Source organism: Giraffa tippelskirchi, chromosome 1 (assembly GCF_054371585.1).
Source record: "Giraffa tippelskirchi isolate mGirTip1 chromosome 1, T2T-mGirTip1v1.2.pri, whole genome shotgun sequence".
In the NCBI taxonomy this organism is placed as follows: domain Eukaryota; kingdom Metazoa; phylum Chordata; class Mammalia; order Artiodactyla; family Giraffidae; genus Giraffa; species Giraffa tippelskirchi.
The window spans coordinates 216,025,180-216,050,807 of NC_137275.1; the positions used below are offsets into that span (position 1 = coordinate 216,025,180).

Genomic DNA, 25,628 nt, shown 5'->3' on the forward strand with positions numbered 1-25,628 from the left:
TAGAAAAGCACTTTGTTTCTCAAAATGAGAACTGTTCCTGAACTAAAAAAGAATGATCAGCAAACTTAGGGTTGTTCAGTTTTTAAAGCTGTGTGCACATGTGCTCGCTATGCTGTAACTGTAACAAGTTTAGATGGATGGTTATGAGAAAGAAAAGAAAATATGACATCATTAGAATTACAGGTGAGACAAGGGGAAACCCAAAGTACAGACAAGAACACAGAAATATTTTAAGAGAGTACAGATGTCATGACATTTATTAAAAGGCATGCTACAATGCTACACTTGTTAGGAAAAGAGAGTAGAGATATCAATAGTCAGCAAATATACAAACCGAACGAAAATGGAATATACTGTAGTGTACAGAAGCTTTAATTAACCATGCACTACACACTTAGAAAATATGTTTTTTAATATTTTATCGTCTCTTTGCATTTATAACATGATTCACTTTGACAATCACAGAATCCTTTTCTTCCAAAGCCACAAACTGTGTTACAAATGAAAGCTGGTACTGCAGCTTATCAAAATATACAAGACAATTGATGTTTTATATAAAACCACTTTATATGTCAACTTGTTCCCCCAAACCACTTTTTCCCCCCTTTTTTGGCCTGGTTTAAAAAAATGTTGTTACAAATATTTACAGCATTTACTTCTGTTAGATGAACATTCTTATAAACTGAAAAAGGGAATTTTATGAACAGACCACATAAAACACAAGACAATGTCAGAGGCTCCTAGCTGTGCTATTTTTTTTTTCTTAAATACAGTACTGAAAATGCCCATCAAACCCTTATCATCTAATCCATTCTGTTCACATTTAAACTCCCATTTTCTCTAAGTAGTCTATTCACCGATATGAAATAGAAAGTAAAGGCCGCTTTGCACTGGGTCTTCTTTCAGAAAGGAGCTTGGGAAAAAATGCTTAACAGAAAGGAGTCAAAACCAGAACAGTCAGTCTTTGGTCAGAGCAATGAGGTGACATTTTGATGCAAAACTCTGCTTGGTTAGCAATCTTTATAATTAGTACTTTTTGGATGTGGGATGAATTTTTTAAAGATCTGGGTAACAATGGTAAAGGGAAAAAAGGCCAGAGTATGATTTTTTAAATGACATCAAAAATAGTTATTTAAATATTTATTATTACAACTACTACATAGATTCAAGAACTAAAAATAACCTAAAAACAACAACAACAAAAATCTGTTTACAGTGCTGATTTAAGCTTGCCATAAGCAGCTTTCAACCATGACTATTATCACCAAGGTCACTGGGCCAGAAAAATACCCCTGTTCTCTGGAACATATGCCTCAGGTTACAGAAATGAAGATGACTACCACGAAGACTTAGAGCAGCTCTGTTCTTGGACCTGCACATGCTATGAACATTATGTGAGGAAGGCAAAAAGTATAACTGAGACTTCATTTTACAGTTAACAACTGTTTCCTTGAAGGAATGGTCTGTGGGATAACATTCTTTTGAAATTAGATAGTATGCATTTCCTGAAAACCAGAATACTGATATTACCACCTAAACCTCAAATAGGAAGAAAGTTCAATTAAGACTACTGAAGAAGGCACATAAACTTTGGTCCTGTTTCTTTCGTTTTTCTCCCTCTATAAACCCCCCCCCAAAACTGATATTTTAGTAATTTTCTATTTTTTAAACCATTCACAACTAGCTGTTAAAATTTGCTCTGAAAAAAGACTGCAAACAGTCTTCTAGATAATAACACAGCTGAATTAAGAGACAGCTGAATTACATTTTCTTGGAAAAGTTTTGTGCAATCTAAATTGTATTTCTTTTTAGCACAATAGTAGATTATTTTAAGTCTGGCAGTTTTATTCTTGTTAACAACAGACCAAGACAAAGGAAAGGTTAAGAAGAATGCTTTTACCCATAGTCATGCTGTCTTTTTGGTTTTAAAAATAGCAGTACACACTAGTTTTCCTAAGAGATAGCCTGACAATTTGGCAAATAGGGTTTTTAAGTGACTCACTGGGGGCAGGGGGACACATACTTTTGAGCTTGTCACCTTTTGTCCAAAAAATATTTAGTGGGAACAGAAGGGGAATTACATGATAATACAATCAGTGCATAACCTGGCTGCTTAATAACATGGACGTTTCCAAGTTTATATAAAACTGAAAAGAGACATTCATGAGCACTACTTCTAATCAACTGAGGCAGAATCTATGATGACCATACTAGGTGAAGCCAAAGAAACACTGCTTCCATAAGGAACTAGGCAGGCAATAACTATGTCTCTAAAAACTGTGAGATTTGCAACTTTCAACAACAAAATCAGAAACATTACAAGTAACATCACAACTTAGCCTTAAACAAAGAATTTACGGCATTCTGTAGGAACTACTGGGCAATTCTGATACTCTCCAGTAAGTTATCAAATTATTAAGCTTATTTTCCTATTTGTATCTCACACAAAACACAATTTACTACTATGCAAGTTATTTAAATCTCAAAGTAAAACTTTTTGGCATAAATTGCTAGCGTTTAATGTGTACTGCTATTTTTGTTTCAGAGTTCCATACTTTTGTTGGTTATTCATTTTGTACTGCTATTTTTTAAAGTCCTGAATATATATAATTTGTGTCAAAGTCAGACACCTCCAAAAATAAGACAATTCTCCTAGAAATAAAGTAAATAAACTTTAAAATAGGATACTACGACAGCTCAACAACAAAACATTGCTTAGAAGATATCAACTAACTGCATGCCAAAACAAAAAATACAAAGATCTAGTTTTTTCACTGCCCTGATATTTTTTAATCTTTTTATTCAGAAACTATGTCAACACAAATACTGTAGACCTCTATAATTCAAAGAGCAAACAGCCCGATATGGACAACATCCATGTGCTACAGCTAATTTTAGACACAAATTCATTGTTTCGAACACACGGCTGTAAATAAGAATCTCACTTTTCCAAATCTTAATTTGATTAATGTTTTTGGTCAATAATTTAAGATGTATGTAATGTACATATGTATGTACAACATTAGAGTGTATGTATGTATATACACTCATCTATACACACACATACACACACACACACACACACAAAGCCCTGAAAAAGATTCAAATGTTCTCTCTCAAATATAAAGGCCATTTTCTACTTCAAAATTACATTCAACACCATTTATGATCTCCCTTCTGCTACACTTCTGCTACACGTACACTGAATGTTACGAGAATCATGAATTGAAACTAAACAGTAATTCCTACTCAAAAAGAAAAAAATTCCAATTTAAAATATAACTGAAAATTACAATAGCGCTTATAAGGAAGGAAAAAATGAAGCAAACTTAAGAGTGATTTCTTAAAGAAATTGTTTTTTTCTCCCTTCCCTCTTACTCAGTGTTTTGGTAAAAATGTATTTCATAAGTGAAAAAAAAACACAACTAGATAAATGATTATACCTATCAGCCAATACTAACACTGATCCATTTGAAAGATCTCAATTTAGTGTCCTTCAGATTCTACCGACTAATTGTTGCTCAGCGTTGAGGGAATTTTGCTTTTGAACAATCCAGAATGTCTTTTGTATTCTCCAATATTTTTGCAAAGTATTTTTTGTTAAAACTTTCCTGTTTAATTTAATAGCTGGCATATAACAAGAGATTGAGATATTCTTTTAATAAGTGAGATGAGCCACTCTGAGAATCTGAGAAAAGTGAAAAAGGGGTAGACAAAAATGACCCTTTTAACAAATTCTGCTTTAAAAAATCTACTCAAGCACTGAAGGAATAAGTAATGAATGCAAAGTATCTAATTTAAAAGAAACAATTTTGCATTATGCAATCACTGAAACAACATTAAAACGTATGCTTACATTCAACTAAAAAGAGAGAGGGACAGAGTGTGAGAAAGAACCCACTCCTTCTCATACTCCATACATGTGGGCACTCACTCAGTACTGGAGCTTCATTAACAAAGAAAAGCAAGTTCTCACATGAGTACATGACAAAAACCAAGCAATCCTGAGACAAATTCTAATGGGTGATAAAGATTAGACAAGATCCAGAAATGGAGACTGCATTTTATAGCCCCAAACTGGTATGCTATAACCGCAATGACCACTACTGGTCACAATATGAAGAGGCCTACAGGTGTGCACTGAGTTATTCCCCAAACCATTTAACCCTTCCCCACCCCACCTCTACACCAAAGCACCAAAAATTTGAATAGAAACTATTACTTCTTGAAAATCACTTAAAATTGCAATAAGAAAAGAAAAACTTTAAAATTCTTGCCAAAACAAGGAAAGAAAAAACAAATGCTCACCAAGCCCACAATATAGCTTTTAAGATACTTAGATAAAACTCTAACCTATTATATCATAAGCACATAATAAGGCACATAATAGGAAATTAAGTAAATACACAGTAATTCTGAATAAGTATTAGAGATTATAGTGGTACAAAAAACCCTTGAGATTAATTTTTTTTCTAAAAGAAGACTTTACCAAAAATAACTTTTAAAAAATCTGTCAAACCATATGATAGACCTGAATATTTTCCTTAAGACTGTAAACTTTTTTTTTCTGAAAACAACTATAAAAAAGTAGTTTATAAGCAGGATTATTTTTCTTTTTAAATTTTCCAAGATCATATTACTAGGCAACTGTCATTGTGAAAATTTAAAACATGATTTTCCCGAATAAAATTAATTATTCTGACACCTTAATAGATCCTGGTTGGATTCCACATAATTTCCCTGGAGACAATTGAGACATTTCATTCTCCAAATAGTCTTAAAAAGTTAAAGATATGCAAAGGAGTGTCTTACAGTGGAAAAAAAAAATTGAAAGAAAACATGCAAGTTTATCAATTTGCTTCCACTACAACCCAATTTATGTATAGTAAGTATCAATATATGCCAAATAACTGTTATAACTTATAAGAGAACATAGTTTCCTATAGGACTCAAACTTCTGAATCATAAAGTTAAAAACTTGGTTGTAGGTCATTTAAATTACTTACGTCAAGTAATTTTAAAAGTCTATATGTTTAAATTTTTCAAAGTACAAAGGAGTTTAGAAATGTTGTATAAGGCTGACCTGGAGCCAAATTAAAAGAAAGTCTGTCCTCTTGAAATCCAATTTAATATAGGGAATTACATTATTGGAAAAAATTTTTTTCCTGAAGATTATTTTCATTTCAGAAACAATGGTACAAAGGAAAAACACGCCTCTGATGACGTACTGGCAGAGGGGAGAAATGGGAAAAGAGAACATCTCTTGATTTTTTTAATATACTTGAACATCAAACTCAGAGTTATTTTTTGAAAAAGAGGCAGAATTGGTCTTGAGCTGCTTCAGTCTATGTCTGAAGGTTTTACTGAAATTATGGTCCAGTCTTAGGAGAAAAATTCACAGAAAAGTCAGATTGTAGATTTTGAGAAGGAAACTCTGAGGTGATGATTTTCTCCAAGGTCATGGTTATGAAGCTCAATGAGGGCCTGGATTGCTTCTTCCACAGATCCCAACTGAATGAGTGCCATTTTCCGATCTTTCCTAAAGTGGCATAAGAAACAGAAAAAGTACACAGAATTAATTTTGCCTACAAACCCCTTCCCCAACCCTGGAAGACTTCATTAAATTACCATAAACATTTGCCAATCATGTTAATGTATTTTTTAAAAGAATGGACTTACTGGAAGAATTTAAAAGCCTTCACTGAACATCCAGCTTCTGTGAAAAGATTCTTCAGGTCATCTACTGTAACAGAGGGGCTGTGAAGACATCATCACAGAGAGTCAACTATCTTATCGCTAATTTTCAAATGAAGCAAAGATTAACTCCTGACATCATCAGGTCTCTAGAATCATCTCACATTACAAAGAGCATAAAGCCATGCAACAAAGATATGATTTGCAAGTGCCCTTAGAGATCTTCAAGGTTGAGCTTCCGCAGTGGCTCAGCGGTGAAAAATCTGCCTGCAAAGGAGAAGATGCAGGAGACTTGGGTTTGATCCCTGAGTTGGGAAGATCCCCTGGAGGAGGAAAGAACAACCCACTCCAGTATTCTTGCCTGGAAAATTCAATGGACAGAGGAGCCTGGTGGGTTTTCTGTAGTCACAGAAGGAAAAAAAAAAAAAAAGATGTTCAAGATTGATGCATGCATGTCTTGAGACAATGGAATTTTGTCTCAGTTCTTTTGCATAAGACATGGGCAGTATCTAAAGAACAAGAAAATCTTTCTATATTTACTCTTTCAATGGGATTATTACCCATACGGCTTTAGTACCTAACTAGTATTTCCAAGCCCCTTCCCTAGCTCTGATTTGTCTTCTATAGTCTACTACTAGTCCAGTATAATTTTACTACTACTCCAGTACCTTTTCAATTACTTTCAGGATAATTATGAACATGTATATGTGCCAACCATGTTCTAAAATAGCCCCCAACTACTCTTGCCTCCTAATATTTATACCTTTTGGGTACCCCTCTCCCATACAGAATAAGGATGTCCTCTGTAACCCTCAGGGTATAACAGAAATGACATGTGACTTCTTAGGCTGAGAGACACTGTGATTTTCACCTTGCCCTTTCTTGAATGATTAGCTCTGGAAGAAACCAGCTGCCTTTTCATGAGGACAGTCAAGTAGCCCTATGGACAGGTCACTGTGGCAAGGAACTGAGGGAGCCACTTTGGAAGTGGACTCTAGCCCCAGTAAAGCCTTCAGATGCTATTTTGTGAGAGAATTAGCCAAAACCTAAGCCACTTCTGGATTCCTGACTCACAGTAATAGTTTGAGATAAAGAACATCTACTATTGTGTTAAACTGTTAGGTTTTGGAGTGATCTGTTACACAGCAGTGGACAACTAATACTGCCAGGTGGTCTACCACATGGCAGTCAGTTGACTAAATGTAGACTCTTCCTCATTTCACAACTACCAGCAAGGACGGTCTTACAGAACAACAACTGGCTCTGCTAGAAGAGATCCGAATTCACATCCTATCGGTCATTCACCTGGAATGTCACTCCTGAGTAAGTTACTTAATCTGAGCCTCTCACTTTCAGTGTTAAAATGAAACTAACAACCTTTACTCCAAAGGTTATTATGGATAAACTGCTACAGACAGAACACAGAATGGTGGTTACCAGGGACAGGGTAGAGAGAAACAGAGAGATACTGTCTAATGGGTACAGAGCTTCAATTTGAGATGTTGACAAGGATTTACAGATGGATACCAGTGATGGTCGCACACTATGAAAGTATATAATGTGAATATACACTGAAACACACACTCAAAAATGGTTAAAATGGTTATGTATTTAACCACAATCTTAAAAAGATGATTATTATGGAGATTAAATGAGGTAATGCATGTAAGACACCAGCACAGTACCTAATACTTGGTAGATGGTTAAAAATATATTAACATACTTTATCTCTCCTACCTACATGTCCAGTGTAGGCTGCAACCTGAGACCAGCTCCTGGATAAATGCCCTGAAGAGGGAGCCTGCTTTAGTCTTTAAATATATTGCCTCTCTCCCTGATTCTCTAGTAATGAGGTGCTAAAGTTCTAGGTGCACATAATTTAGATTCTTTTTCTAAAGCGGCGACTCCTGTTGCCTAGAAGGCATAAGGCTTGAGCCACTGCCCAATTCAGATGCAAAGTTTCCCATGTGCCTAACTGGAGACTAGTGAGGAGCCTGGGCATTCAACAGTATTTTGAATAATTATTTTCTGTTCCTATTCAATGGCCATTCTCCTTTTCAGAAATGTCCCAGAACTGTACCCTTTTCCATTCCCTTTTAACTTTTTCCCAAGTTAAAAGTCTTTAACTTTTCACACACATGCTCACATACAACTATACCCCCCAACTTTTACCCTTTCTTTCCAAAGCTTATCCTCCTCCATGTATTAGATTAGGTTATATAAAAATGCCATCTTTTTTGGTCAAGGATTTCACAAATTAAAACTGGTGTTTCCAGTTTTACATTTCTTAGGCTTTGATGACCATACAGTCTCTATTCTAACAATTCAGCTTTGTCGTATTGGCTCAAAAGCAGCCACCGCTAATACATAAATCAATAAATGTGGCTGTGTTCCCTGAAACTTTTCTCATGGAAAGTGAAATTTTATGTAATTTTCTCAAATCCCAAAATATTCTTTTGTTTTTCCCCAACCACTGAAAATGTAAAAACTGATCTTAGCTCATGGGCCTTTCAGATGGATTTGGCCCATGGGCTGTAGTCTGTCAATCTCTAAGCTAGATGATGATTAAACAACAAGTCTGCTACAACACTGGTTACTACAAACTGGTTATAAGAAAATAATTTTTAGCTTTTGGATATATATGTGGCTTGTAGGTTAAAAAACAGAGAATTCAGTTTTACCAAATTCTTGCATGCATGCTCAGTTGCCTCTGACTCTTTGTGACCCCATGGGCTGTAGACCACCAGGCTTCTCTGTCCGAGGAATTTTCCAGGCAAGAATACTGGAGAAGGTTGCCATTTCCTACTCCAGGGGATCTTTCCAACCCAGGGATTAAACTTGCATCTCCTGTGTCTCCTGCACTGGCAGGCAGATTTCTTTACCATTGAGCCACCTTGGAAGCTCACCAAATTCTTAAAAACATAAATTATTTGATTTTGCTATGCTGGTTGCTGAAGGGTCTTTACTTCTACAGAAGGATGAATAAGTATGTACCAATGGAATATCTCTGCATAAATGTAGTTTTGCCCTTCTGTAACTGAAAGGTAACTAGTTGCTAATTCCCTGTTTGGAAAGAAAAATTTTAAACACTGCTACCTTTACTTTTGGAGTGTAACTTTAGACAAATTTCTTAAGACATGATGGCAAATAAATCATCTGACAAAAAATCAGTGAATAGGACAACTACTACAGTAACAATAATTTCAGTTTTTATCTCCCCAAACCATATACTCTAGATTATTAATCATTGAAATGAATAGTAACAAATTAAGATACATACGGGATGTTGGAAAGATGCAGAGTAGCTGATGGGGGAAAAATATTCTGGAAGTTTTTAGAGCCAGGTTTTTTAAAGCGATGCAAAGGACTATTGCTAAAATCCTTAGTCAGACCTTGGTCTTCTTGTCCCTCTCGAGGAAGCTGAACTGCTTGATGCTTGGACAGTGTAGCACGAAGCACTTTCCCATAAAGTCTCTGACCGCTCAGATGGTTCATTGCTGGTGCATAAGAAGAAAATAAGGAAATTCTGGGTATTAAGGTAGAGTCTCTCTAAGACTATCATAATTCTTTTTATTTAGTCATTTAAAATTATATTGTCAGTTTGAGGGCTTAAACAGTTTTAAATTTAAAAACTCTTACATATGAAAATATATTAAATGACTTTGTTTTACCATAATGAAAAGAAAAGCAATACAACAAAAAATAGCTATTTTCCTGCTACTGTTACTGCTAAGTCGCTTCAGTCGTGTCCGACTCTGTGCGACCCCATAGACGGCAGCCCACCAGGCTCCGCCGACCCTGGGATTCTGCAGGCAAGAATACTGGAGTGGGTTGCCATTTCCTTCTCCAAGCTATTTTCCTAGCAGAGTGCTAAAACATTTCAGAATGCCTGAAATATAACATGAGATCAGGAAATGGCTACTGAATAAATTAATCTCAAGTAAAGCTTTTTAAAATAAATATCTGACTAGTAATATTTCAACAGACACTATAATAGTGAATGGTGAGATAACAAAATGACACCTTCTTGCACTATCATTATAAACTTTGAAGCAACAGTTCTAGAAAACTTAAAAGGAAAACAAACAAGCAAACAAATAAAATGAAAGAAAACAAGTCATGTTTATTAGTTTAAAGCTAATGGAAAAATCCTAGAATTGAAGCTCTAAACATCAATGATATGTTCAAACAGATAAATGAACTTCAAAGAGTTATAAACATTTTTAAATTTTAAAATGTAAGCAGATCCAAATAATAATGCAGACACTGACATAAAGAGGAACTCTGCCTACTTAAGCCATAAGTTTACTTCATAGGAAAAGTCACATACAAAAGGAGCATATAATATGCACATATAATAATGACTATTATTAATCACTAATACCTAGTTGAGCTTGATTTGCATCTGCCATCTGAACCAATGCGTTTTCCTTCTTATTAAACATTATCTTCACTCGATGTACATCACCATATACTCCTAATTAAAAAGACAAAACAAAAACAGTTTTTTAGCGTTGACTGTGTAATGTTCAATTAATTTTACCAACATATTTAAAGAAAGCTTCTTTTCTCATGCTATATGCTTTCCCTGAGCAATTTCATACATATGCTCCCAAATTTGTATCTATATTCTAGATTTATTAATCCCTTCATGTGGATGTCCCATAAATACTTCAAATTTAACATATTCCAAACTGACTCATCTCCCCTTTTCTGTCCCCTCCTGTGTTCATTAACTCTTGATAAACAGTATCATCATGCATGTATTTGCTCTGGTCAGACACCTGGGAGTCATCTTGTGACCTACTCCTTTCCCTAAGTTCTTACATCCTGTCAACTACCAGCACTCACTGACTCTACAGCCTAAATACCTCTCACATTTGCCCACCTCTCCCCATCCCCCCACCATCAAAGCTATTACCACTATTTCACAACTGGACAATCACAACAGCATTAAAACTGATCTCATTACATCCAATTTTTCTATACTAGTGTTCCCCAAAGTGGGTCCCACATCCCAAAAAGCAGGCAAACTGATTCACTGGGGTGTGGGAGGATGATGAAAGTGAAAGCTGCTCAGTTGCGTCCGACTCTTTGAGACCCCATGAACCATACAGTCCATGGAATTCTCCAGGCCAGAATACTGGAGTGGGTAGTCTATCCCTTCTCCAGCGGATATTCCTGACCCAGGAATCAAACCAGGGTCTCCTCCATTGTAGGTGGATTCTTTATCAACTGAACTATCAGGGAAGCCCGAGAGGATAATAAACTGTTATTTATCCTGATTTTTTTATATAAACTGATATGAAAAACTACATTTTACTAATTTTCAACACATAGAAGAAATTATAGGTGGAAATTTTCTACAATGTGAAGGACATTTTCTCATTTTTTTTCCATTTAGTGTACTAAAATATATTGCAGTTCATGTGGAACAGGGTATCCACCAATATCGTAAAAATAAGATCCTTAAACAGTAGCACCATTATCATACTTTTTAGCAGGATGAGGGAATGACTATGACAATCTTCAGGGCACACAAGGAGAACTGGTTATCTTATGGGCAAGCCCCTAAGAGCAACTAAACTGAGAAATGAACAGTAGCTAAAAAATATATATACATGTAAGTATTCCAAATTTGCTGTCCTTTTCAGAAATGACAAGTGGCTAAAATGTTGTTGCTCAGACGCTCAGTAGTGTCCAACTCTTTGTACCCTCACGGACTGCAGCATGCCAGGCTTCCTTGTCCCTCCTGGCCAAAATAAATACCCTTTAAAAAATAACATACAATTTGTATTTCAAGCTGAGGGTGATTTTTTTCTAAATGAGTGAGAAATTAACTATTTTTGGAAAGAAATGTGCTCTGGCTACTAAAGAGACATATGAAAATTTAGCATGAACACATGATTTTGTAACTGATAATCACATAAATGTGTCATGAATTAAAACTATTATAGAAATTGCACATGAGTATGAAGTATCTCTGTGGGGTGACAGAGATGTTCTCAAATTGAACTGTGGTGATGGCTGCACAACTTTGTACACTGACTAAAAATCACTGAGTTGTATATCTAAGTTAGTGAATCGCATGGCTGTAAATTATATCTGAAAGACGCTGTTAAAAAAACCTATTATCCACTCAAAAAAATTGAAACAATTTCTCATTCTATTAAAAATTTTTCCAAATGAAGATTACTAGTGAGTTTTAGCCCCATTATTCTAATGCAATATATTTCAAGATCAACTAATTCACCAAGAGGAAACATGGAACTTTTTCCAAGTAAAATACATCAAAATTTAGTGGATTAGACTAAAAAATTAGTATCTTAATCAGTACAGCAACAATGCAACACTTTCATTCATATCACATTTTTATAGTTTTCAAATAAAATGTTTTCTTGGCCATGCCACGAGACTTGCGGGAGCTCTGTTACCCAACTAGAGACTGGACCCAGAACCTAGCACTGAAGCACTGAGCCCTAACCACTGCACTGCCAGGGAATTTCCTTGTATATCCCTATGAGGTATCTTTTTCAGTTACGACAACCATCAAGTATGAAAATAAAGTGAATTTAGAATCAGATTTTGGAATGACGATTCAAAGTGAAAAAGGTTTTTGAAAATAATGAAGCATATTAAATCTTATTTCTCACTAAATGTTAACAAGATTATTATTTAAAAATATAAAAATCTTTAAAATATTAAACATTGCTGACTTCATGGATCTTGTATTTCTGTTTGTAATACAACACTATACATAAAGAGTACAGTAAAAGATTGATGAAATTTATGATTAATCATGTATTGATTAGGAATACATGTTAAATTTTTTTTTTTTAAACTGAAAGAGATACACTATTAAAAAGTCTGGGGATTATTTTTAAAATCTGAATCTCATTATGGATTCCCATTGTTCTTAGGTTGAAAACCAAGCTCCTTAATATAGTTTACAAAGCTCTTAATGGCCTTGCCCCTATTTGTCTGTCCAGCTTCAACACATCTCTCCCTCACATTCTCCACTTATACTCTCCATGAGTTTCCTTTATTTCCACGTTCCAAGAACTCTGTCTCTCACTGCTAGTATCTGTGAAAAGACATTCACCCTCCCTTTCTGCCTGGCTAACAACACTTCCTCATTTCTCACAAGTCAGTTTAACTATCACTTCTCTGTACATCATCTTTGATTCCCTCAGCAAGGTTAGGTCTTCCAGCTGTATGTTCTTATTACAATCTCTATTTCCCTTTTTATAAAACTTTGTTGTATCTATAATCACTTAACAAATCTTCCTTGTTATTCTCCCCGCAGTGGCAAACACACTAATTGGCACACAGCAGTAGTAAGTACTACTGAATGATGCAATGGGTTCAATTCACATCATAGCTAATAAAAAAATAAAAAAAAAAAACAGCAAAGCAAAAGAAATTACTTACCAAATAGTATAAAAAGTCCATGTGGCGTGATAAGCTGTTTGAAAAGGAGAACACAAAATGTAAGGGTCTCATTAACTAAAAATTTTTTAAAAGTTGTAAAAATGAGAGTTGTCTGTGTTTCAAGTGTTGCTTTTTTACATGTTTCTTTATATATACTAGTGATAAACTTTAAAACAAATTTTTAAACATTTCCATTTGAATTCATCTCAACGTCAGAAGCTACAATATTTCCTCCTGAAAGACTTTTTACATAGGATACTTTCCAACTCACGTCAGGATTAAGATTGGTGACAAGCAGAACAGAATTTCCCGGCATACCACCAGCCCCAGGAATGGCCATCCTTCCAGTGACGGCGGAGGAGGTGATTGCGAGAGGACCGAGCGCTCCGGGACCTAGTCCAGCTGGGACTGACAGACCTTTACGAGACAGCAGAAGCATTTCGCATTCTAGTTATCTGGAGAATTATAACACTTGAAACAACTTAAGAAAATAAATGAACGCAAAAGCAAAAATAGAGAAGAAATTGTTTCAAAGCTACCATAAGGATAACAAAGGTCAATCTTCTGCCCTCCAGAGTCTGGAGGTAGAGTTCCTCATTTGTTGACATTATCATATTTAATACTCTATTACTTATATAACACTTTGCAGACCAACCAAATTCTCCAGTCTTAAAGCCATGAGGTTTTTTAAACGGTCTGTAACTACCAGTACTCCTATTTCTTGAAATAGATATATTCCAATACATTTCTCTAAAGCAGATGTAATTTTCATATTGACTTCTACATTAAATCACATATATGTGTGTGTGTGTTTACATATATACATTCTAAAAGCCCTTCAGCAGAAGTCACATATATGCAAGCTAGGTAGTAATGCATGTTCTAAAACTGGACTGTGGTAATAGCTGTACAACTCTGTAAATTTATTAAAAATCACTGAGTTGTATATCTAAAACAGGTAAATTGTATACATACATTCTGCATGGGGAAAAAACATTTTGTAACCTTGTAAAACATTATTACCATCAACAACAAATTTATGGAATTCAATATTCTTTTGGAGCAAGAATTTTCAGAGCTCTCTATTCCCCTAGATACTGCAGAAACTACTGAAAGCCCTATAATACTGGAATATGGACACTACATACAATACCCAAAACACTACACTTCCTCACAAGGTCCAATTATTTGTATTCTCAGCTTAAAAACTGTCTAAGATAAAATTCCCAGTTGATGTAAAATGAGCCAATTCTTTAACGTATTGATTCTAAGTTCAAAATTCCTTATAATAGAATCTGGCCACTTTATCACAAACCATGCGTGTGCATATAGCCCCCTGTTACACCTGAAAAGCCTTATCAACTCAGGAGCCCTCTTCATGCATTTTTTTCCCTCTTTCTTAACATCTACTACAGTTATATAGATACAGCATGTCAAAAAAATATCTAAAATGAAGGAAACCATATATTGCTACCTCCAAATGTGTAACTTTTGGGAGCTTCAAACACATAAACCCAATGTATAATGCCTTCATTTTAATGCGATAGATAAGATCACTCAATTAAACATATGTTAAAATGTCTTAAACCCACCAAAAACCTAAAACTTAAATAAATCTCAACCTTTTAAATCACTCTTTTTAGTTAACTTCATCCTCTCCTGAAGAGAAGAGTTACAATTCCCAGACTTATAAAGGGAGGATACAAAGATCATTGTCACAAAGTAGCTATGCTGCAGTTTAAAATAGTTATATTCACAGATCAGCTGGAAGCTATAAAGGTAATATGTAGACTAGACTTAACACTACATCACTCTTCCAATCAACCTCAAGCGTTTTCTTTAAGCACAAAACCATAAAGTATTTTTTCTTAAGTTATAATCAAATTCATTTTGTTTATTATTTGGAAGAGTCAGAGTTATTATCAAAGTATTAACTGATTGCTCTCTCTCTTATTTTCATTAGCTAAAGGAAAAAAATGTGTATATGTATTTATATTTTTCTGAAATAAAACAGCATGCATATTCTCTATAGTAATCTTCCAAACCCATTAATTTTTTTTAAAAAGTACTTACAGATAAAATAGTAAATGTTTATTAATTCAAATGTTTGCTGCCTGCATAATAAGTACTGAATGCCATTAAAGGCAGTAAGGACACAAAGATAAGTAAGACAGAAGTCTGTTTAACATGTAATTGAGCTGCTTATCAGCAAGCAGCTCATCTATTTTATATAATAACCAAAGAGACAAATCTAAGGTTATTTAATATAGTCAACCTATAGTTATCCGTGCCAAAGGCAAGTATAAATGATGCAGAACACATAATAGAATTTCAGTGTTGAGAATGAAACCAGAGAAAATTATTTATAAACATAAGGAAGCTGTACAATCATCTATTCATGAGCCACTTCCATGATTGATACAAAAATGCTTTTTTGGTAAATCCTTCAAACATGGCCATATTTTTCACGTTGATAAGTTCCTAGAATATATAAATCATCATTAAGAAACCATTTCAACTTCAACTTTAAAAGAGTCACCTGTAGCTTGAGGAAATCCAATAGCTGGGGCAAATCCAGCAGCCCCTGCATATGGTGAGGAAATGATTCCTGGTGCACCTAATGGGGAAGAGAAGCTGAAATAAATACACTATCTTCTATAAAGATGGTTATCAACACAATAAAATGCCCATATGAGGGTATATTGTTGACAAAGAGATTCTATTACGGAGTAAAGATTTGTTCAACAGATGATCCTTGTTGTGTTGTGTAAGAGCCTCTGCCACTTCCAGAGGCTAATCCCTTTCAACTGGGTTCAAGGTTCAAGACTACAAGCTAGAATGTTATTAATATCTCATTCTGAGTTATTAGTTTGCTACTTAGTTTTAGTTTATTTGGTTTTGTTATTTAGGTTGATATTCTTGCCCTTATTTAGAGCACTGTTTCTATGTAAAAATCATCAAATATTCACTAAACTATACTGTACCTGTGGGGTACAGTGCTGATAAAAAGAAATATGAAATAAAAATCCTTGCCTTTGAGAGGCTTTACAAACTAAAATTATGAATTATAAAAGATTCACATGCTGAGGATCTAGAGGTTTAAATACAAATATACTGCAAGTGGTCTAAGAAGAAGGGATTGCAAAGGATCTCAGTGACTGTCTGAAGGCTTCTCAGGAGGTAAAACTTGAGCTGGACGTTAAGTGAAAAGCAGTGCTTAGTGTGTATCAGATGCTAAACAAAGGCTGATATTCCTTCTCCATTTAGAAGCCTGGCAGCTGCGCACCATCAACAAATATAGGAGTTAGCTCTAAACCGTGGAATCATTACTAGCAGGAAAACAATCTAATTTAGGACAAATTAAGGTCGAGGTGATAGCAAGACATTCAAATGGCAATGCCACAAGGGGAAATGAGGGGGTAAACTCAGAATTTCTAACTATTACAAGATACAGATTTGTAAATCATCTATATAGAAATAAATGTGAAAGCCATATGAAGAAGAGCTCCACTAAAAAGGGCACAAGACAAGAAATGAAGAAAGCTAAAAATAGAACCTGGGAGTATTAGTACACTTATGTGTAAGAGGGACATTCTAAGAAAAAGAGAAAGAGAGAACAGCCTCAGAAAACAAAAGAGTGAATTATAGTCCCTTAGGATCTAGAGATGGAATTTCAGGGAGAGGGGTTCAATAAAAGTCAGGTAGAGTGAGAAACATAAACGCAAAGCAATAGTTTTAGAGGAACAGCGAGAAGCTAGGTTTTAAGAGTCAAAGGGAGGGATTTGGTTTTTTTTTTTTTTTTGTAATGATAGGGTGATATGCATATTTACAGGAAGTATGTATTTTCCAGAGGAGTTAAAAGATCACGTAAGTTTATTCTCTTCATTAAAGAGAATTATTTAACAGAATTTGTTAAATATGTGCTATGATTTATTAAAATAATTCAAGAAAATATAGTCATAAAGAGACTTCAGGGATAGAGCTAGCAGAGAGAACTGACAATAAATGAAGACACAAAAATGAGAACTGACAGAGTAACTGATGAAATAAGAGAAATATCACTGAAAGCACATTAGGAGGCAAGCATCCCTCTGGTGCTCAGGACGCACTGACTGACGCATACAAGAATCTCTGCCCTTGCTAAACTCATATTCAAGTAGGCTGAACGTCACAGGTAAAATGATTCCTTTTCATAACAAATAACTATTTTAAGGCATAGAGGAAGACTTACCCGAGACACTTCAATATGGATACGAGTTATTATGAAAATTTACACTGGGAAGTTAAATGAAAGAAGAAACACGGATGCTAAGTATTCACTCGACCCTTCCGTCTACCTCTGGCTAGTCACGTGACTTGCCGTGTCTCCTGCGGAACATACATCTGTATGCAGCACCAGTGCATTCAATCACATGACAGGAACACGCAGTCATGACACAGACCGCCTCTGCACAGAAGCGTGCAGAAGCATCATGGGTTCACACCAGCTCTCTGATTCCTTTCACCCTCTGCCACAAGAATGCCACGTCTCAAATGGAGTGACACTGTCAGCCTGGACCCTCGATCAAAAAGACATGTGAGGGAAGTTTGCAAAAGTTGACTCACAGTTGTTTAGGTGTCAGTTATGTGAGAGGAATAAACGTTAATTACTATAAATCACTGAGATGTGTCAGAAAGGCAAGGGAGATACTTTTAAAACAAAACAAGTCTAATATAAGTGGTTACGGGGGGGTGTGAGGTAGAAGATATGCAGTAGGTTTGAGAGAAATGAGGAAAATTTTTGATATTAACTCTCACTGAACATTAAATAGTAATAAATGAAAGAACTGGCAAACAGTTCCAGGGCCAAATTTTAAATAATTGTTTCCAAGTACAAGAACATTTGTTAATATTCGACGAAAGAAACATTTGTAAAGAGTTTCCATAAATCTACATTCCTCAAGTAAGCAGGAACAGAAATATTTTAGCAAATTAACCTGTTAGACACTGGTTTACACAAACTTTAAAGGAAAAGGTTTAAGATTTGAATAGCTATATCAGAGGTATTTTACATTTGGAAAATGTATTACCAATAGCAATTAAAGTAATACAAATAAATTAGCTACCAGCTTCAGCAGCAGTGCCTTCAGGACAAATAGATGACATTTTTATCTATGAAATTGGTTTATCAGTGTTTCAGTGTTTCTCAGTGCTATTATTTATAATAGCAAACCCTAAAGAAACAAGCTTAATGTCTAGATTGGAGAATTATTATATAAATTATGAGTCACTAGACAAAATACAAAGCCATTTGAAACATTACAAACAATATATACTATGGAAAAAAGGCACAATTACTGTTTTTTAAAAATGTGGCTATAGTAGCAGACTAAATAATAAAAACCAACCTTGTGGCAGATGTGTCCAATGAACAGTAAAAAGATCTTTTCTTAAAAAAAACCTAACAGCTAACAAGATGATTAAGAGTAACTCAGCTAAAAACCTAACTCTATCAAACAGCTTTGGTTTTATCATCCTCATGCGTAATGGACAAGATGCAAATCCCAAGGTTAGCCCAAAAGGAAGGACGTCAACAGGAGACCTCCATGACATTAATCCAACCGTATAAACCTAAAATAACTCATCCCATTACCTACTCCTCCTACCTTCAGAAGACTACAAGGAAAGCTGACTTTGTGTCTAACAGAGAAGAGATAAAAAAGTTCCTGAAAAGGTCTAACCAAAAGCAAGCTCTCATGCAAATTTGCAGCCTAAATTCGCATTTCTTCGGAATTCAAGGGAAAATAAACAAAATTATGGATTTAGATTGAAATGGTCCCAGAGACAGATCCTTTGATGTTGCAAACAAGTAAATTCTTTCTGGAGGAACATGCCACCTCGAGACTAAGCTTGAGACTAAGCTTGAGACTAACTCAAGAAGAAGAAAGTAGAAAAAGAAATATCTAATTGCAGAAAAATAACTGCGAAGACTTCAGACACTGGAATTATCAGATGAGGATTCTAAACAATATATTTGGAAAATTAAAAGCTATGCTGGAAAGTATAAGGCAGATGATACTTAAAGAATAAAGTTTCTAGAAATAAAAAGCACATTTACTGAAATTTAAAATTATCAGACAAGTTTAACAACAGATTAGACAAAGGTGAAGAGACCATTAATAAAATGAAAGGCCCTAAGGATTATTCAGGATGCAGCTCGGAGAGATAAAGGAACAAACAGGACAGAAAGTCTGAGATACTCAGAACAGAGTAAGAGAACTTAACAGGTCTAGTCAAAATCCCAGAAAGTAAGAAAAGAAGTAGTGTGAAGATGGCATATGTGAAAAGATCAATTTCTAGGACCAGTAAAAGACAACAATCCACCAAATCAAGAAGCTTCTAAAGGGTATGTAATAATATGTTATAGTAATTTTAATTTCCATTTTGCTGATGACTAGGGATGCTGAGCATCTTTTCATGTGTTTATTGCCACACATATATACCATCTTTTGTAAAATATTTTTTCAAATCTTTTGCCCATTTTTAATGACTTGTTTTCTTACTATTGAGCTGTGAATTCCTTGTATACCTTGATATAACTAATTTGTTTTCTTCAAGTCTGTAAGCTTGCCTTTTGGTTTTCTTGATGGTATCTCTCAAGCCACAGAACTTTTAAAATGTTGATGTACATACAATACATACATAAATCCTATTATGGTTTGTGCTTTCTGTGGTTTATCTAAGAAACGTTTGCATATCCCAAGGTTCCAAAGATTTTCTCCTAGTGTTTTTTAATCTAAGATTTACTTGTTTATTTATCGGTTTTGTTTTGGCCATGTCCCACTGCATAGCATGTTTTTTAGGTTTAAGTTTTACAGACAGGTCTAAGATCCATTTCAAGTCAATCTGTCAGTATGGTGTGAGACACTAATCTAAATTTATTTTTTCCAATATGGATATCCACCTATCCAAAAACTACTTGTTAGAAGATTTTCCTTTATTGAATTTTTACACTGGCAATTTTGCTCAAAATCAACTCATCCTACATATGTGGGTCAATTTTAGACCCTATACGCTTCTCTACTGATTTATATATCTATCTTTTCAACACTGTCAAAGTGGTTTGATTGCTGCACTTTATGTTAAGTCTTGCATTTATTTCCTTTCACTATTCTAGGCACTTTTCCATTTCTATGTAAATTTTAGAAGTTCAATGCATCTTACTAAAGTAAGAGAAAGAAATTAGAATATTTAGAGAAAGAAGAGTTAATCAAAGTTGCTGAATATGAAATCAAGAAACAACAACACTGCATTTGTATACTAGCAACACTTTGAAAACCAAATGATGGCTAAAATTTACACATTCTAAGCTCTTACGTACATTAGCACATATAATATTCATCACAACTCTTACCAGTTAAGTATTATTATTATGTTCATCTCACATATAAAAAGACAAAAGTACAGAGCAGTTAAGCAATTTGCCCCAAATTACACAGATCAAAAAGACTGGTTGAGAATTACAATCTAAAAAGTATAGCTCTTAGGAATAATTCTAACAAAACATATGTAAACATAATTTTATGGGGAAAAGTCATCAAACTTTACTCAAAGACATTAAAGAATATACAAATGGAGAGATGCACAACGTTCAAAATCTGGAAGACTCTATTGTAAAGATGTCAGTTGTCTTCTAAGTGATTTATAAAGTCAATATAATCTAATCAAAATCCTAAGAGTGCTTTTTCCCTCCTTTGAGGACTTGAAAAGATGATCCTAAAATTCCTAAGTGTAAATGGTCAAGAACTGCCAAGATACTCTTGAAGAATAAGAGACTTAACTCTGTCAGATACTCAGACTTGTGGTTATGACAAAAAGAATAAATAGACCATTGGAGCAATGCCCAGAAAACTACTTATGCAAATATTAACCTCTAGTTAATGGTATGTGTTAATAATTCTGAAACTTTTTGTGTATTATAGGATTGAGCAAATGGGTAAATATGTTGAGGCTAATGGAAAACTAGATTTCTCATTCCTAAAAAAGGAATCACAATATGAAAAAAAGAATGCTCAATTAGAATTGGAAGTATCAGTTAAAACTTGTGGTTTTTTAAAAACACACACACAGAAATATATTTATGAAGTACACATACATATCCACTTAAAGTTTCTAGAAGCAATGATACCCTATTATCAATGAGCGTATATAATGCCTTAATACTGATTTCCAAATACTATCTTCCACTAAAAGGAACCAGGGCTCATTGGAGAAATGGCTGACTGCAGTGCTAAGGGAGGGAAAGTAAAGAAGATTTGACATATCTTCTGCCAGAAAGTAATGAAGTGTGCATACAATGATGAGGACATGTCAAAAGGCCACAGAAACTTGTATGAAAGGGCTCCCACTGGCCAAATCTGGGATAGTTTGAACATAAAATGAAAAACAATAATATGAAATTACTGCCCATAGAATAAGAATTTACAAGTCCATGTTAATGTGAAAAAATAAATAGAATGAATAGTAAATAAGTCATACAGAGCTAATGCACAGTATAATAAATATAGACAATAGTAAAATTATGTAATGGGATAAATAATACTTGTATCAGCAATATTACACTATGTAAATACAAAGTAGCACATTATAAACCTTAAATTCACATAAATGTAATAAAAATGAATGAATGAATGGAGTGGTAAAAAAAAGTCCTTTATACTAAAATCCCAGCTACTAAATCAGGAGGAAAGATGAAATTAGCAAATCACCAATACAGCAACAACCATCACAGTGACAACTATTTTAGGCAATGGATATTAAAACTAAAGTATGAAGGACTTCCCTGGAAGTCCAATGGTCAAGACTTCGTCTTCCAATGCAAGCGATGCAAGTTCAGTCCTTGATTGGGGAGCTAAGAACCCACATGCCTCGTGTCCAAAAATCCAAAGCATAAAACGGAAGCAATATTGTAACAATCAATAAAAACTTTAAAAATGGATCACATCAAAAAAAAATCTTAAGAAAAAAACGAAAGGGTGAGAAGTTGTTTAAGAAACAGGCTGTTTATATAGTCTCTACATATCCTCCCTACAAAAATGTGTTTTTAATTACAAAGAGAAAAACAGTAAGAAAACTGGAAGAAACCACCTTAAGTGATCAAAGTTAACATCACCAGGAATAGGATAAACTGGTAGCATTCCTGATGTAATGAAATGAGAAAGACACAACATTATTTCAGCCAAAAACCCAGACACACATGTTGGGATACATTCTATTAAATAATCAACCCTGAACTCTTCAAAAATTTAAAGGTCATAAAAGACAAAGAATGAGGAAATGTTCCAGATTAAAGGCCTCCATGACACATGACTGATACTGGTTTGGATCCCTACTAGAAAAACATTTTCTTATAAAGAACATTATTTTCACAACAGGCAAAATTTTTAAAAGGTCTATGGATTAAGATAATGGTATCGTATGAATGTTAATTTTCTGATTTTGTTATTTACGTAAGAATGTCCTTGTTCTTGGAAAATACTCGATGAGTATTTAGAAGGGACATCATGCCTGCAACTTATTTTCCAATGACTCAGAGGAAGAAAAAAATACCACGCACACATACACAAAGAGAGATGATAAAGTAAATGTGGTGTGATGTTAATAATCAGAGAATCTGAAGGATATAGGGGATTCTTTCAACTATTCCTGCAACTTGAAGTACTGCAATAAAAAGTTACTAAAATACTATAAACTTTAGAATATTCTAAGTGTTTATATTTATAATGTCAAAGTCATATAGGATTTTTTAAACATGACACAAAAACACAAACATAAAGGATATGGCTAATAAATTTGGCCATATATAAATACCATGAAGAGAATGAACCAATAAGCCAAAACTGATAGAAACTATTTGCAACACATAAAACCAACAAAAAGACTAGTGTCTAGGATATTAAAGAATTCCTACAAATAAACAAGAAATGACAAGAAACTAAATACAAAAACAGGCAAAAGAATTAACAGAAAATTCATAAAGAAGAATGGCCAACAAACATAAGTTCAACCTGATGGCTAATCAGGAAAATTTCAAAGCAGCACTGTTCATAATAGCCTCAAACTAAAGTAACCCAAATGTCTATCAATAGTAGCATAGATAAACCAACTCTACAATATATTCATACAGTGGAAATCTATACACTTGACAGTGTTGAAAATGGATAAGCAAGAGCCACATATGTGCACATAGATGAATCAAAAAGAAAAACAGTGTGATTCCATTTAAATAAACTTCTAAATATAGGAGAAAAATTTTTAGCACTTAGGGCTGCATAATGAGTAGTAAAAAACCAAAACCAAACCACAGGAGAAAAGCAAAAAAGCAAAAGCAGGACTACCATCAAAAATTTGAGACTACAGTTATATTGGAGCAGGAAGAATGGGAACACAATAAATGAGAGGGGGTACAAATGGTGCTTCTACAGTATGTGTATACACTTTATTTCTTAATCTGAATAGTATGGATATTTAAAACTGTATTCAGGGGCTTCCTTGGTGGCTCAGTGGTAAAGCATCTGTCTGTCAATGCAGGAGGATCTTTGATATAGGAAGGTCCCACATGTCATGGAGCAACTAAGCCCATGAGACACAACTATTGAGTCGTGCTCTAGAGCCCAAGAGTCACAACTACTGAAGCCCATACGCCCTAGAGCTCATGCTCTGCAACAAGGGAATCCACCGCAACTAGAGAGTAGACCCTGGCTCGCTGCAACTAGAGAAAAAGCCACATGGCAATGAAGACCCAGCACAGCCATAACTAACTAACTAAATGAAATTAGTAGAATAATGTTAAACATTTCATGAAAAATAAAAAAAACTATTTTAAAAAACTACATTCACATATTTTTACAAGCTTTTCTATAGAGATAATATATACTATTATCTCTAAAACAGGTCAGGAAGACCCCAGAATGCTTACAACTTAGCTCTAAGAACCTGAAAGGGTAATCTTTAAAAGAACAGCTAGTGAAAGAAGGAACAGTCTGGGAAGTGTAGCATTTTCGAAGCCAAGAGAAAAAAAGAGGGAATAGTGAACCATGTCAAATATTTGTGAGAGGCAGAGTAAACTTTCATATAACACCTAGAGGTATTGTTCTCTGTTTGATAAATTGCTTATCTGAGAATGTACATACTATTTGCAATGACAAAGGACTTATTAACACAGTAAGAAAGGATAGTAACATTTTGATATTTTATATTCAGAAACCAAAATTCTTAATCGTATTAAAATGTCCTCCTCCCACAATGCAGAACATTAATTACACCAACAATATGTATTCAATTACTGGAATACGTGCAGTTCTGCCCTTGATAGCCAAGCTTTGGTAAACTTGAATGACACCCCAGTTTCTATCACTTGTTATTAAAATGCTCATTACAAAGACCTCTGGCTCTGCCAAGTTGTACATATGAGTAGAGGCTGATAATAAATACAGCCCCCTTCAGCATCTACAAGGGATTGGTTCCAGGACACTCCCAGCCCCCAACCCTGTAGATACCATCAAAATACAAGGATGCTCGAGTCCCTTTATAAAATGGCACAGTATGTGTATATAATCCCTGCACATCCTCCTTGAAATCATCTCTAAATTGTTTATAATACCAAATATGTTGTAAATGCTATGTAAATAGTTGTAAAGACAATGTAATGCTATGTAAATAGTTGCTGGTACAAGGCAAATTCAAGTTTTGCTTTTTGGAACTTTATGAAACTTTTTTTTCCTCCAAGTATTTTTGAACTGTGGTTGGTTGAATCCACAGATGCCAAACCTGTAGATATGGAAGGCCAAATGTATAAAACACAAAAACTTGGTCAGACGAAAACAGAAACTTTAACAATTCAGGGGCATGAACTGAACAATCCACTTGACTTTTTTCAGTTATAAATAATAAAAAGCTTTTAAATTTACTGTTTTCTAGAAAATTTGGACAACTATTTGGCTAAGGATTCTTTTTTCTCACCTGTAAAATGAAGATAAACTAAATCCCACTTAAAGTCTCAATTAATATTTTAGGTGTCATCTGGGAAAGAAAAACCAATCACGAAGGGTAATAAAATTTAATACCTTATCTAAATAATAAACCACATTTGAGTGCTGCAAAGCCAAAAAGTACATTAACCTAGTGATATATTCAACCAGGCTATTCACTACTTTTCCTTTTACATAAAGGTTTACTTCAAAAGTTTAGATTACTGAGACCTGATCGTAAATAAAAGGAAGCTCTTCAAAGCAACATTAGCATGAGTAATGCAGAAGACTGTATTTTTATTAGTGTAAAAATGCAATTTCACACAAACTTAGGGTAATTATGAAAAGTTCTGATGTTTAAAAAACAAAAATCCTCTTCTTTGAATAAAGAAAGAACGTACTACCAATTTAGGACCTTGTTTTAAAATATCACTGCTTTAAAAAGGAGAAGTATTTCTCTCAAGAGCACTTATGCCAATATTTTGCTGGCTATAA

The 25,628-nt window shown here is 34.4% G+C and overlaps 1 protein-coding gene across 21 annotated transcripts in view; it reads right to left on the reverse strand.

Moving 5' to 3' along the window:
* Positions 1-394: 394 nt before the first annotated feature.
* PTBP3 (polypyrimidine tract binding protein 3) overlaps positions 395-25,628 on the reverse strand; it is an 89,110-nt gene continuing 63,876 nt past the window's right edge. For all 21 annotated transcript variants that reach the window (XM_081526818.1, XM_081526843.1, XM_081526770.1 and 18 more), the window contains 7 exons: positions 15,665-15,742; positions 13,397-13,542; positions 13,126-13,159; positions 10,079-10,171; positions 8,975-9,191; positions 5,680-5,757; positions 395-5,539 (listed from right to left, as the gene is read on the reverse strand). In XM_081526818.1, the coding sequence (XP_081382944.1) occupies positions 5,407-5,539; positions 5,680-5,757; positions 8,975-9,191; positions 10,079-10,171; positions 13,126-13,159; positions 13,397-13,542; positions 15,665-15,742 (779 nt within the window). In that variant the 3' untranslated portion in view covers positions 395-5,406. The remainder of the gene's footprint in view (positions 5,540-5,679; positions 5,758-8,974; positions 9,192-10,078; positions 10,172-13,125; positions 13,160-13,396; positions 13,543-15,664; positions 15,743-25,628) is intronic.